The sequence below is a fragment of the Phyllobates terribilis genome, unplaced genomic scaffold, assembly GCF_046119375.1.
Source record: "Phyllobates terribilis strain yellow unplaced genomic scaffold, ASM4611937v1 Scaffold_3__8_contigs__length_932513732, whole genome shotgun sequence".
Taxonomy (NCBI): Eukaryota; Metazoa; Chordata; class Amphibia; order Anura; family Dendrobatidae; genus Phyllobates; species Phyllobates terribilis.
Genome location: NW_027362763.1, coordinates 505,649,893 through 505,665,494, shown reverse-complemented (window position 1 = coordinate 505,665,494; position 15,602 = coordinate 505,649,893). Strand labels below are relative to the sequence as shown.

At 42.0% G+C, this 15,602-nt stretch overlaps 1 protein-coding gene across 2 annotated transcripts in view; it reads right to left on the bottom strand.

Annotated features, from left to right (window-relative positions):
* Positions 1 to 2,132: 2,132 nt before the first annotated feature.
* Positions 2,133 to 15,602, bottom strand: part of TPD52L1 (TPD52 like 1) — a 160,738-nt gene continuing 147,268 nt past the window's right edge. For both annotated transcript variants that reach the window (XM_073676013.1, XM_073676014.1), the window contains one exon: positions 2,133 to 3,823. In XM_073676013.1, the coding sequence (XP_073532114.1) occupies positions 3,695 to 3,823 (129 nt within the window). In that variant the 3' untranslated portion in view covers positions 2,133 to 3,694. The remainder of the gene's footprint in view (positions 3,824 to 15,602) is intronic.

Genomic DNA, 15,602 nt, shown 5'->3' with positions numbered 1-15,602 from the left:
AAAATTATGGAGTCACCCTGTAAATTTTCATTTCCAACACCTGCATCAAATTAGATCTGCTCATTAGTCTGCATCTAAAAAGGAGTGATCACACCTTGGAGAGCTGTTGCACAAAGTGGACTGACATGAATCATGGCTCCAACACGAGAGATGTCAATTGAAACAAAGGAGAGGATTATTAAACTCTTAAAAGAAGGTAAATCATCACGCAATGTTACAAAAGATGTTGGTTGTTCACAGTCAGCTGTGTCGAAAATCTGGACCAATACAAACAACATGGGAAGGTTGTTAAAGGCAAACATACTGGTAGACCAAGGAAGACATCAAAGCGTCAAGACTGGAAACTTAAAGCAATATGTCTCCAAAACAGGAAATGCACAATAAAACAAATGAGGAACGAATGGGAGGAAACTGGAGTCAATGTCTGTGACCGAACTGTAAGAAACCGCTTAAAGGAAATGGGATTTCCATATAGAAAAGCTAAACAAAAGGCATCATTAACACCTAAACGGAAAAAAACAAGGTTACAATGGGCTAAGGAAAAACAATCGTGGACTGTGGATGACTGGATGAAAGTCATATTCAGTGATGAATCGCGAATCTGCATTGGGCAAGGTGATGATGCTGGAATTTTTGTTTGGTGCCGTTCCAATGAGATTTATAAAGATGACTGCATGAAGAGAACATGCAAATTTCCACAGTCATTGATGATATGGGGCTGCATGTCAGGTAAAGGCACTGGGGAGATGGCTGTCATTACATCTTCAAAAAATGCCCAAGTTAACATTGATATTTTGGACAGTTTTCTTATCCCATCAATTGAAAGGATGTTTGGGGGTTTGGGGATGATGACATCATTTTTCAAGATGATAATGCATCCTGCCATAGAGCAAAAACTGTGAAAACAGTCCTTGAAAGAAGACACATAAGGTCAATGTCATGGCCTCCAAATAGTCCGGATCTCAATCCAATTGAAAATCTTTGGTGGAAGTTGAAGAAAATGGTCCATGACAAGGCTCCAACCTGCAAAGCTGATCTGGCAACAGCAATCAGAGAAAGTTGGAGTCAGATTGATGAAGAGTACTGTTTGTCACTCAATAAGTCCATGCCTCAGAGACTGCAAGCTGTTATTAAAGTCAGAGGTGGTGCAACAAAATACTAGTGATGTATTGGAGTGTTCTTTTGTGTGTTTGTTTTCCATGATTCCATAATTTTTTCCTCAGAATTGAGTGATTCCATATTTTTTTCCCTCTGCTTGGTCTGAAAAAAATTACCCTTACTGAGTACCACATCTTTAATCTTGATTTCTTTTAGTATTTCTTAAAGCCCTAAAGTTTCCATATGAAATGACTTTAGTTTTGTGCCATGTCTGTGATCTGCTTTTTTTCAACAACATTAAACAACTGAATGAACATCCTCCGAGCCCGATGATTCCATAATTTTTGCCAGGGGTTGTAGTAAGTGTGTAAATACACTGCGCAGTTTATGGATTATTGTTGCATTCAGTGGAAACAGATATGTAGTTCTGGTATTAAAACTCAATTAATGGAATTAACTTAGGACCTTGCTTTTCTGCTACTTATGGTTTTTTTTTATCGTTTCTGACTGGATTTTAGCTCTTCTCCACTTTTGCCCAGTTATGATATATATGCAGAGCCTTAGGTCACCTGAAAACAAGTTGTGGCTCTTTACCTCCTCTTTGTTTTAGATTGTGTTGTGCCTGTCCACTTTGGAAGTTTGTTTACTAAGATTCCAAAATTTGTAATAGCTTTGGATCCTCCATTCCGGTCTTGCCTGCTAAAAGTTACTATTTTTCCTATTCGTTTTCAAGAAAAACGATAATAAAAAGATTAGTAGACCTTTCTAGTCAGTGTGCTATGGACAAATGAATATTATACTGTCAAGCAATAGATTGTGGCTGTTCACCAATTTTTTTCAGAAAACTAGTAAAAAACAATATTCACTATTTTTGTAAATAAAGGCAGCCTGAAGCACGAGTGCAAAAACTATTTTGTAGTGTAATGGTAAATTGGCGTTATGCTACCTCAGGATCTAAATATCTCACCACTGTTGAGGGAATCTTGAATTTAATATATTAAAATAGCAGTCCAGTGTTATTTTGTTTCTTTGCTTTCTGAAAACGAATGAATTCTTTGTCTTCAGTTGGGTTATGTAATGTTATAGTGACTTTTTCTTGGATTTACATATATTTATGTTTTCTCAAGATCCAGACTAATAATCCTGACGCATTTCCTGGTTACCGGCTCTTGTCACACACAGATGTCCTTGACAAAGACTGCTCTCGGTCAAAACGTTGGACCATATCTGTTTTGACTTCTTGCTGGATCAAACAAATAACACTGCAGCAACACCTACAGTCTCATTTTGTTTTTTGTTATGCTGAGGTTTCTACTTCGATTAGTCTGGACCACAAGAGCCTTCCTCGAGCACACTATATTTAAAAGGACAGTGCTGCTGGTCTTTCTCCTTCATCTATGTTTTCTGAGTCACCATAACTTCCCCTGCGATGAAACTGTATGACACGAGTATTCTAGAGAGGGAGACAGAAACTCCTATCACAGTTGCTGATGATGATTACTCTGCTCCGGTTACGCAGTTATAATGTAGAAGATGAAAGTTCAGCCTTTTATCTTTTTGCTGGATGACTACTTTAAATGTGGTCAGTTGAATGTATTAAATGGGGCAGTTACTTTCACACATTAATGCTATAGCCATTGGAAAATTTTGATCCTTACATAATTGCTGCAATAACTCAAACTGCATTTTATATTTACTCAGCTTTCCATTATCTAATATTCTTTTTTTCAGAACCGTTTCTGATCCAAAACCATTTAGTGTGACAAATATGTAATAAAGGGGGCATCTGGAAAAAGTACCGTATTTGTCGGACCATAATGTAGCTTAGCAGGGAGTTGCGGTGATGGTGGAGTGGGATCGCAGGGTCCTTCCCTCAGGAACCCGCCGAAGCATGTGCAGACTGGGATCTTGGCTGCCATTTCCCTGAGGCCCACGGCTTCAGGAAGATGGCCGCCGACTTCCCAGTCTGCACGAGCGGCTATTTCCTTGTAGATCACGGCTTCATGGCCGCGGTCACCGGAAAAGCAATGCACTCAGCTTTGCCTGACGACCAACACCGGCGCCGCAGCATCTCACCGATTCTGCCTCCTCTTCCTGAGGGAGGGACACTGCTTCCTGCAGTCCCGCTCCACCACCACTGCAACCCCCCGAACTGGGGCACCCCCTTCTCCCACCCAGGGCCTGCAGTATTGCTCCACTTCTACCGCCGCTGGCTTCTTGAGGGACCATGCCTCCTGTGACCCCTACTCCAGCGCCCCCCAGATAAGATACCTATTTGGACTACAAGACGGACTTCCATCTTATAAAAAATATTTTTTTCCTATTTTCCACCCCAAAATTTTGGGTGCATCTTATGGTCCTATAGTCCGAAAAATATGGTAACTACTTAATCACATTACTGTAAAAGTTTAATTTACACATTTCAAAATTAATTAGCAGCTACAAGGTTTGACATGTTAATTTGGTCAAAAAGAAAGCAAACACCTTAATTGTAAGAAAACAAAAACTTGTTGACTTGTTGTCTGACAGTTTCATGACATGTTACTTTGCATGAGGCGATGTACTATGACTGAGCAGATATTACTAGTAGGTTCCATCACTGTAACTCTTCTTCAGCTTCAGGCAGAAGGTTTCCAGCCAACGAACTCTGGGCACTGGCATGAGCAGTAGAACTCAGAACCTCTTCGAAGCTTCCTTGAGTTTGGTTTGTATTTCCTACTTTAGCCTATAGTCAGGTCAAAAAACAGGAGAGTGAAGTTATTTAAAAAAAAAAAAGAGAGTTGACCACAGTAAATCATAAATTACATTTTGGAACTCTTAAATTCCTCCCCGTTAGTGATCTCTGGGCTGAATCCTGTCTTTTGGATCTAAAAATATTACAGAACCATAATATACTTGTGAACATCTGCAAGGAGTTTGTATGTTCTCCCCGTGTTTGCGTGGGTTTCCTTCGGGCTCTTCAGTTTTCTCCCACATTTCAAAGACATACTGATAGGGAATTTAGATTGTGAGCCCCAATGGGGACAGTGATAATGTGCAAAGCACTGTGGAATTAATGGCGCTATATAAGTGAGTAAAATAAATAAAAAAATAAATATGAGCCATTAGAGTTAGTGTATCTTTAGAAACTAGCCAGATTGGAAAGCTATGTTAGGTTTGGTACAATCGATCGTCATGGCTTTTGTTTACAACAGTCCTGACTACTGTAATCTATTGCTTATCAGATGGATCCAGATTGATATAGCTAGACTCCATTTGACTTTAATCCTTTCTTACATGTGAAAGACATGTCTTATAAAGCTGACATATGCCTGTAATTGCCACAGTTGGAGTTAGCCAAGATGCCACAGTCAACAGGTTGTGATTGCATCTGGAAACCTAATAAAGACCTCCATGACTTATCTTGGTTCTATCCAGTAAAAATCCAAAGTACAAAAACATTATCTGTCCTGCCCCATTGAATGTCATAAAAATGCCACATTTGCTGGTTTTCCGTTACCTCCTCCTATAATCAAAAACATTATATGCAGACATTGACAAAATTGTTGGTACCCTTCTGTTAAAGAAAATCCCACAATAATCACTGAAATAACTTGAAATTGACAAAAGTAATTTTCAATTTAAATTTACTGAATATCAACTAATGAAAATCTGACATCTGCTTTTGAAATGTGGTACAACACAATAATTAAAAAAAAAACTAGAAAATGGCCTGGAGAAAATTGATGGTACCCTTAAATTAATATTTTGTTGCAGAACCTTTTGAGGCAATCACTGCAAACAAACTGAGACTTCTGCACCTGTCCACAGGTATTTTGGCCCACTCCATGTGAGCAAACTGCGTTCTCCAGACTGCATGTTTCAGCTCCTTCAACTGATATTCGATAGGATTTACTCAGTCCAAAGATAGATTCATATGCACCATTGATAGACTTGTGCTGAACTTGGCTGGGTCTCCCACCAGGTCCAAAAGCAATGGCATTGTATATACTCGCTTTTGTTTGCAGATGTCATGGTTACTTGATTGTTTGGGTGTGACAGTCCTGCCCAGTGCTGTCACATGACCATGGTCGTATGAAGCAATATCATGTTACCGCTTTGCTGAATGGTCCCAGCAGTGTCACATGACCTTGACCATGTGATGCAGCATCATGTGACCGTTGGCTGAGTGGACCGGTGTAGCCCGTCTGATGACGTGACATCACGTTACTGTTGATCACGTGATTATTTATCATGTGGCATTCCTTTAGTCCTGTGATATGATGTCAGTCGCCATTCATTGCCAGCTATCAGTTTTACTTTCTCCTGTTACATTTCTTTAGGGACTTCCGGTGACATTATAAATGAGATGGATTTCATTTTAGTCTGCAGTGTCTCTGTGTCACTTTACATGTGACATTTTGGAATCATACAGCGAATATGTAAATAGTATATGCATTTGTATATATGTATAGTTATGTGTTTTATATTGTTTTTAATATATGTTTTTTATCCTATGGGTCAGACTGTTGCTGTGACAACCGGAATGAGCCCCTGAGAGGAGGAAGAAGAGGAGCTCTTACCATGTGAAGTATATTTAAGTAGTGTCATTCTGTCTGTATACTAGAGCTGTATGAAATCTTTGAGGGCATGAAAAAGGCCAATTATGGCCGAAATGTTGCCTGCTGTGACGGTTTTAACTGACATGGAATAAAGAACAAGTTTTTATCAAGAACCTGCTGTTTTGGTGCCTCGGCTTTCATGAACTTTTATATTAGATAGGATTTAGATGAGTGCTCAGAGAAGGCCACTGCAGAAAAGTTCAATGCTTTGCTGTTAACCATTCTTGGATGTTTTTAGCTGTGGGTTTTGGGTCACACTCCTGCTGGCAGACCTATTTGTAACTCAAATCAAGCTTTCTGGCACTGGACAGTATGTTTCGCTCCAGAATGCCTTGACAGTCTTGAGATTTCATTGTACCCTGCACAGATTCAAGACACCCTGTTCCAGATGCAGCAAAGCAGCCCCAAAACAAAAGTTTCCTTCATGTTTCACAGTAGGTACAATGTTCTTCTATTTTTGCGTCTGTGAACCATGTGAGTTGATGTGAATTGCAAAAAGCTCCAGTTTTGTCTCACCTGTCCAAAGGACATTCTCACAGAAGCTTTGTGGCTTGTCAATATGAATTGTGGCAAATTCCAGTCTTGCTTTTTTATGAGTTGCTTTCAACAGTGTTTTCCTGCGATCTGACACTGATCACCTCTAATCTCTTTGGAAATTATTCTGAGCTCCTTGGTTACCATCGTATTATCTGTCTCTTCAATTTGACATTAAATTTTCTTTTGTGGCCACGTCTAGGGAGGATGGTTACAGTTCCATAGACCTTAAACTTCTGAATAATATGTTCAACTATAGTAACAGGAACATCAAGCTGTTTGGAGATGGTCTTAAGGCCTCTACTTGTAGCAGAAGACTCAGATAGATCAGAAGGAGAGTGTGGGTCCTCGGGGGCATCCTCGGCATCCTCTTCAGACGACGTCTCCAGTAGATGCCACTGTTTCTCAGTTGAGGAAGTGGATAATCTAATCAAAGCTATCTGATCCACAATGGTGATTGAGGAGGAGAAGGCGCAACCATCTAAGCTGGATTTGATTTTCGGAGGGATGGGGCAGGAAAAACGGCGCCCTTTCCCTCTGGATGAAAAAATCCAGGCCCTGATAACCAAAGAGTGGAAAAAGCCGGATAGGAAAGGCGCTCCTACAGCCTTTATGAAACGCAAGTATCCCTTTCAGGAAGCTTTTTGCTCCTCTTGAGATAAAGCCCCCAAACTAGATGTGGCAGTGGCGAAAGCCTCAAGGAAATATTCTCTGCCATTCGAAGATATGGGTACCCTGAAGGATCCCCAAGACAAAAAAGCTGACAAGTTCCTCAAAAATACCTGGGAGTCATCAGCAGGAGGACTGAGACCGGATATTGTGGCCATCTGTATGGCCAGATAAGAAGAAAAAATTCCCTGATTTTTCTTTTTTCTCCTTCAAGAAGCCCCTTTCGACCAGAAGATACTCGAGAAAGTATTCCCTGAAGAAATACTGGTTGGTCTGACTGGAAAAAGGGAGGAAGAGGTTTCATGTTTAAGGGGTACTCCTGTGACTCCAGGGAGGCCTCCAAGTGACGCTTTTCCCCAGGTGGGAGGTCGGCTCTCTCACTTCTTCCCAGCCTGGGTACGGATTTCCTCAAGCAACTGGAAAGCAGGGCTGAAGCTGTGGTTTCTAAATCTTCCTCCGGCCAGGTTTCTCGTCACTCCTCCCAGAGCATTGCAAGACGAACAGCGGGAGCTGGAGAGCGAAATCCGAAATCTCGTGGACAAAGCAGTCCTAGTTCGGGTTCTGGCCCAGGAGGAGAGGGTATTACTCTCCCCTCTTCCTGGTAAAAAAAAAAAAAGACGGTTCTTAAAAACAGACGGTTTAATAACACACTTCACTGACACACTTAATGTGATTTTTTAATGTAAAAATATTCCAAATATTTGCGCTGAACACCCTCTCTAACCAAACAATGGAGTCTAGCAAACTGGGACAGTTCTTTCCTCTTGCCCACTCTAGTGACCCAGAAGTCTGAGGTTGGGGATCAGGGCAACTGCTGGAGAAAGGACACAGTCCAAGTATGACTGAACCTGGCTGATTAGGCGGTGCTTCTCTGCTGAGGTGTGTCAAACTGGCACAATCATTAATAAAACATCTGGTCAATCATGTCATATATATTCTGTAATCGTTACTGCAACCTCAGCTAATTGTTATAGCATTAGCTCTGGCACAGGAGGGAGAGCGTTGGCTCTGTGAAATACTGAGAGGGATCTTCTGGTCAGACATGCATTCAACAGACATCTGTTTAGCAATGTTTCCCTGAGGTAGGAGCACAGCATATCCTAGAAATGTGTCAATTTTGACCTTTTTTGCTTTTATAGAGAGTTTCTAAAGGCATTGCTATCCAATGGTCATCCCTTTCCTTGATGCTAACAATACCTGTAATCCCACAGGCAATTGAGCCTACAGATTGCCATGCTCACCAGCAAAATAAAGAATCAAGTGGTTCACTTTCTACACTCTGCTGCACCTCTTGGGTGTCACTGCCACTGTTGTCATCAATTTCACACTGTCAGCTTTGTCCTCTAACTGTGTCAACCTGAGGATGATTATGAACATGTAGAAGTTGCTGTTTTTGCTCTATCCCTTGTGCTTTCATTGAGTGTTTTTGTTCCAAAATAAACATGAGGGATGACATCAGTGATGCAACAGTTTTCCCTGTTGAAAAATGTTGTAGCCTCTTAGTAGCTTCAGTAGGTGTAGTAGAAACTAGATGCAAAAAAGCAGAAATAGGGTCTTATCTGAGAATAACAATTATGAAAAGAAAGGATATGCTAACCTGATAAGGTTGTGTGACACAACCATGAATATGCATGAAAACAACTGCTGCAGATCCACGGGTCTTCTGACCAGGTAAGAAAAAGAAAAAAGGACCCAAACGTGGTTTATGCACGCTGCTGTGTCCTGAGGTTTGTGTCCTGAGGAAGAAGTCTGGAGTGACTTTGAAACGCGTTTACTAAAGAACCTGAAAAAAAAAAGATTTATTATACTTGCATTTGGACCTTAATTGCCTACCATCAGCGTGGATAAACCACATTTGGCTTATTTTTTTTTTACCATCAGTAGGAGACACATCAGCTACCAATGGTGAATTTCAATGTAACCCATGCTCCAACTTTCCTGCTGTATGATATAATTAGTCACCTCTTCATGCTCCTTGCACAGATGCTTCAACACATACAGCATTGAATTTCAGCGCATTGTGACTTTGCAAGTCTGATGCAACTTAGGCAAACTGGGTGGGAAAGATGTGTTTTGCCATGTAAGAATGGATGAAATTCCCAGATACTCATGGCCATAGCCACCATCTATGCATGTTTCCTTAACATGAGGAGTTGTCTGAATACAACAAACAGAAGTTGTGGATGATGATGACGATACTGACCAGGTTTTACTTTCAGGAATCAGCCTGGTTCACAAAAACAAGAAAGAGAAGGTAGTGTAGGAGAACAGCTTGAGCCTTGCTTATATTGCTGGCCAGCTTACTTTTCACAAATGAGCAGGTGATGTCACTTCATGTGCTGATTGAGAGCAGTTGCTAATCTATTAAAGCCTAGATTATTTTCTACCTTCAGAGGCGGCAAAAGATGAATCGATCGGCGACACGAAAAATAATTTCCACACTTGAGATGCCTGCACGTAGAGCTTGCCACCATCACGGCAACGACCAGAGCTTTCAAGCACCGATGAGCCTTCTCCACCAGCACCACTTGCGGCATCACCTTCTTCCATGATGCAGAAGCGGATATACCCTCGGAAGACCTTTTGGCCAGACGTCTACTCCGCTTTTTATTGCTAGTGATAAGATTTTCATTCTCTGATGACATCACCTTCTCGGCACCCCAATCCAGTTGATATGTCTTGCTTACCACATCATCATCGTCATCATAACTATGACTCGACTTGACAGTTGCTTTGAGGTGGGAAATGTCATGAGCTCAGTGCCCACTGCCCCCTCACATCCACTGCCTGATTCCAACCTTTAAATTTGCTCAGAGTGACATTACCACTATAGCTAACAAAGACACCAATTATAGCTAACTATATACAGTATTTGAATCTTAACCTTCATCTCCTCTGGACTCATGTCATCCAAGTACAAAGGTTGATTGCTTATCTCATCCAGTACTTCCACAAGAAGATTTTTTTGTTGTTAAATATCTTTCTAAGCTGCAGCGTGTTGTTGCTTAGAGGACCAATGGGCAGAAAGGATACATGTGTCATTGATAGAACTCCCCTTCCCAAAAGCAATGTAAAAACAAATACTAGGGAGCACAAGTTCAAAAAGGCAGAACCTGCAATAGAGTGCTGTATAGTTGTGCTGTGTACAGAAGTAATATTTGACTAGTAAACCAGATGTGCAAAAAAAATGTATATGCCACAAACACTTTGTATGGTAGTCGCAGTTAAATGTCTGGTTTGTACAGAATTTTCTTTTGTTTTTAAGAAAAAAAAAAATTATTTCCCCTTCACAACTAAAAATAAAAAACCTCAGTTCAATCGCTTCTGATTTCAGATTTTTTTTCCTTTTGAAAATATTGTGCTGGCTTTCTATTTTTTATTGTATTAAGAATGAAGAAAAAATGTGTAATTCAAATGCAGCAGGATAGATGCCAGCTTCACCATATCACTGATCAATCACACTGACACTGGCACTGCTGCTGGCATCTTTCTTATTTCTTTATTATTCACATACTACTACACACATACAGTTAAAACCAGAAGTTTACATACACTATATAGAAAGACACATATGCATGTTTTTCTCAATATCTGACATGAAATCAGAATAAACCTTTCTCGTTTTAGGTCAATTAGGATTACTATAATTTTTAATATTTGCCAAATGCCAGAATAATGAGAGAGAGAATGTTTTTAGGCATTTTTATTACTTACGGCAAAGTCAAAAGTTTACATACATTTCATTAGTATTTGGTACCATTGCCCTTAAACTGAATGACTTGGGTCAAACGTTTGGGATATCCTTCCACAAGCTTCTCTCAATAGTTGGTCGGAATTTGGGCACATTCCTCCTGACAAAACTGGTGTAACTGACCCAGGTTTGTACCCCACCTGATGAAGACGTCTTAGACCGTCAAAACGCGTTGTGGCAGTGGCATTGGAGGAAGAATAAAGGTTGGTTATTATCCATTTACTTGTCCAGGATTCCTTTGGCGCTCCCTGAGACCGCTGTACCATTGTTTACATGTGATCCAGGTTTGTAGGCCGCCTTGCTTGCACTTGCCTTTTCAGCTTTGCCCATAAATTTCCAATAGAAGTGAGATCAGGGTTTTCAGATGGACACTCCAAAACATTGACTTTGTAATCCTATTTTTACCCTGCGACCTCGGTCTTCAGGGGATGAGTTCCAGCGGGTGGGTATAATCATGCCCTACTGCGCTCAGAACTGGGCATTTTCTTTGTCCCCACAAGACCGCAGAACAGTCTTCTGTTGACGCTTTTTTGACAAGTCAGGTTTGATCTATGATGAACTCAACAACATCCAGGTCGCTGAGGCAAAAATCATGAACCTGAAACAGTGGGGTCGCACCGCTGAGGACTATTGTATCGAGCTCTGGCAATGATCCACTGAAGTTCTGTGGAATGATGCAGCTCTCAGGTGCCAGTTCCGCAAAGATCTTTCTGAATCTCTTAAGAATGCACTGGCTCTTCATACTCCATCTTGTTCTCTGACCATGACGCCATGACCCAGGCCATACGAATGGATTGCAGAATTCGGAAGAGGCCTGAGGTGGAACCGATGGAAGTTGAAGCGGCTACCTCTCGTGCCGTTGAAAGGAGACGTCTGCGCAATCTTGGACTCTGCCTCTATTGTGGACTTGCTGGGCATTTTCTTAAGGACTGCTTGATCCACCCTCAAGCAAGGGAAATGCCTAAGTCTGGATGATTGTCAAGGGGGTAACCCAGACTTCCAGGTACCTGTTTACTCCTCAAAGTCCTGCTTAATGTGGAACTACTTTTCAAGAACCACTTGTTATCAGCGTTAGCTTTCATTGACTGCGAGTCTGCAGCCAACATTATTGATTTGGGACTGGTTCTGAAATTAGGGTTAGGGACAGTAAGTTTGGGAAGACACATTAAAATTGTTGCCATTGACAGAACACCATTACTTCAGAATCTTGTCAAGCTGGTAACAGTGGAGTTCACACTTTCAGTTTCAATTTACCTGCTGGGTTGGTATTGGAGTTCCCATGGCTGCTTCTTCACAATCCTGAAATATTACCTCCCCATCATCTCTATAATTATGCTATTAATCTTATCCCTAATGCCAAATTACCTATATTTCGCCTGTACAATTTGTCTGAGCCTGAACGTACCGCCATGAAAAACTATGTGAACGAAAGTTTACGAAAAGGTCATATCCGTTCTTCCTCCTCCCCTATAGCTACTTGGCTTTTCTTTGTTAAAAAGAAAGATGGTGGTCTCCATCCGTGTCTCAATTTCCGTGAACTAAACAAAATCATGGTTAAAAATACATACTCACTTCCATTCATTCCCAACCTATATAATCAGCTACGGTTTTCTAAACTTGATCTTACAGGGGCTTATAATTTGATACACATTCGGAAGGGTGATGAGTGGAAAATGGCATTTTTAACATATATTTGAAAATCTTGTCATATCTTTTGGGTTAACCAATGATATATTTTCGGATTTTATTGGAAGGTTTATTGTGGTATTGTTCTAATTTGTTCTCCCGATTTGGAATCTCACCATGAACATGTCCATTTTGTATTACAAAAGTTAAGAGAGAATTTTTTTGTTTGCTAAATTGGAGAAATGTACTTTTCCTGTTCAAGAAATTTCTTTCTTGGGATTCATTGTATTGGCTGAAGAGTTTAAATGGATAATAGGAAGGTGCAAGCCATAATTCAACCTTGTGAACTTAAAGCATTGCAAAAGTTTCTAGGATTCGCCAACTACTATCGAAAATGTATTAGGGTTTTTTCCCAGATCATTAAACCTCTTACCAATCACACATGTAAGGGAGCAGATCTTAAGGTTTGGTCGTCGGATGCTATTTAAAAAATGTAGAGTGTTTCATTTTCACTCCAGTCCAAATCCAACCCAATCTCCAAGAGCCATTCATTGTGGAGGTGGATGCTTCGGAGGTTGGGGTAGGGTTCGTATTATTCCAGGGTCCCAAAACTCTGACCAACTTGTGGCCATATGAATTTTTCTCTGGGAAATTTTCGTCTGCCAAAAGAAATTATGATGTTGGAAATCGCAAACTATTCGCTGTTAAATTAGCTTTCGAAGAATGGAAGCATTTTTTGAAGCGGTAGTTCATCATCAAGTTACTGTGGTCACTGATCATGAGAATTTAGCTTATATTGAATTAAGTAAATGGTTAACCCCAAGACAGGCCAGATGGTCCTTATTTTTTTCTGGATTCAATTTCTTTATCACGTTCAGGCCGGGTGTAGCATCGGCGTCTCTGCCCCCTGCCAGGCAGAGACACCGTCCCCCTTACCGCCGCGGTCCCGCTCTGGCGTCTTCCGGCCTCCCTGCTGCTGCTGCACGCAGCTTCCCGGGCACTGTGCTTAGGGCGCACGAGCACTCCCTCTTAAAGGGGCCGCGCGCGCCATCCTAAAAAGTCCCCGACCAATGGCCGGAGGACTTTCCCTATAAGAAGCACCTCCTCCAATATGGAGGTGCCCGTGCAAGGTTGTTGCTCTGTGATTCTTACTTTGCTTCAGCCCTCAGGTCCCTCTGCAAGTCAGTCCTGTCCGCCAGTCTGTTCTTCAGTCCAGTCCGCCAGTCTGTCTACTATCCAGCCCGACAGTCTGCCTTCAGTCCAGTCCGCCAGTCTGTCTATGGGCTCTGCCCGCCTGCTTACCTGGAAGCACCTGCCTGTTACCTGCCATGCACGCCTGCCTGCTTACCTGGAAGTACCCGCCGGTTATCTGCCGTGCCCGCCAGCCTGCTTACCTGGAAGCACCCGCCTGTTACCTGCCGTGCCCGCCAGCCTGCTTACCTGGAAGCACCTGCCAGTTTCCCGTTGTGCCCACCTGCTTGTCTATCCGGACCACCCGTCAGCCTGCCTGCCGTGCTCATCCGCTGTACCGGTCAGTTCCTGCCATCTGATCCGTGGGAGACACCTGCTCTCATACAAGGTCGGTCCCAAAGTGGCACCTGGTCCCTCTGCTCGGTCCCTCCCTGGTTCATGGAGTCGATTGAGCCGCCATGCGACCTTGGTCAGGCCGAGGGGATACTTAGTCACGCCCCTCTGGTCCCTCCTTGTACCGCAGCACAGAGGTTCCACCACCCGGATCCGTAACACCGGGGTTCAAGAATGTGAGTGCTGGTGCTTTATTGCGCAGTCTTCATTCCATTTCACCTCCAGAACCTCCGTCTTCCATTCTTCCTCTTTGCATAGTGGTTTCCATGGTATTCTTGGAGTTGGAAACAGAGTTACGTAGAGTCCAGTCTGTGGCACCTTCCGCTATTCCAGGGTCCAAATTATTTGCACCTGTGTACCTAAGATCTGCTACCATTTTGAGTGGTCTCCCCTGGGGTCACAGCTACACGAAAAGCCATTGGTAGGCTTATTTGGTGGTCATCCATATATAATAATATTAGAGATTTTGTGAAGTTTATTCACGCGCTATAGTCTGTCAATACGGAATTGGCTCCATTGCAGATTCCAGAAAGATTGTGGACTCATCTGTCCATGGATTTCATCATGGATTTGACTTTCTCTGATGGGAAAACTGTTATGAGGGCGGTGATTGACCGATTCTGTAAACAGGCTGATTTTGTTTCTTTATCAGGGTTACCTAATGCTGAAACACTTTTCAAGTTATTTAATAGTCATATTGTGAGATTGCATGGAATTCCTCTTAACATTGTGTATGATAGGGTAGTGTAATTTGGCTCCAAATTTTGGAGAGCTTTTTGTAGTAAACTGGGGATTGACTAGTTTTTTTCCACTAGTCTTTATCCTCTGCTTAACAACCTGAAACCATCAGTCAGACAGGATAAATCAATCGTTGGAACTAATTTTTAGGTGTTTTTTTTTTGTAGCCCAGCAGGAGGACTGGTCAGTGTTTTTACCTCTGGCTGAGTTTACCTTTAACAGTTGGGTCAATCAATATACTGGAACCTCAGCTTTTTTTTGTAATTATGGTTTTCATCCCCATTTTATTGACTTCTCTAGGATAGGTTCTGGGAGTCTGGGAATGAAGGTCGCCATACAAAAACTTGGGAATGTCTGGAGGGAGGTTCAAAAGAATATTGGTGTGGCTCAGCTTCGCCAAAAACACAAACAGCAGGTCCGCTCTTTAAAATAGGTGATAAAGTTTTGTTATCTTTCAAAAATATTAATCTTAAAAGTACTGCCTGCGAAGTTGGGTCCTAAATTTATTGGCCTTTGTGAGATTCTGGAAGCAGTCAATCCAGTGGCCTTTAGATTAAAATTTCCTCTGTTTCTTCACATTCCAAATGTCTTCCACAGATCCCTATTAAAAGTTTATGCCTTCTGTGTTGTCTCCCTCATCCCCGCCTTCTCCGGTTTCTGTCAATTGGAGTTTTGGAGTACGAGGTGCAGAGGATCGTGGATTCTTAAAAGGTCCAAATTTCCCTCCAATATCTTACTGGAGGGAATATTGGAGGGAATATGAACCCGAGGAGAGATCCTGGGTCCCAGCTCGATGCGTGAGGGCTGATCGCTTCGTCCAGGCCTTCCATTTAAGGTTTCCTGGGAAACCTGGGGGTCCAGGGGCCCACCTAGAAGAGGTGGTTCTTTCACGATCATGCCATTCATGAAGTCCTAGGGACGCAGTGAGTGAATGACAGCTCAGCCACCCTATAGAATGCAGGGGCGTGTTGGGCTATCAAGTTTTGTGAATGACAGCCCAG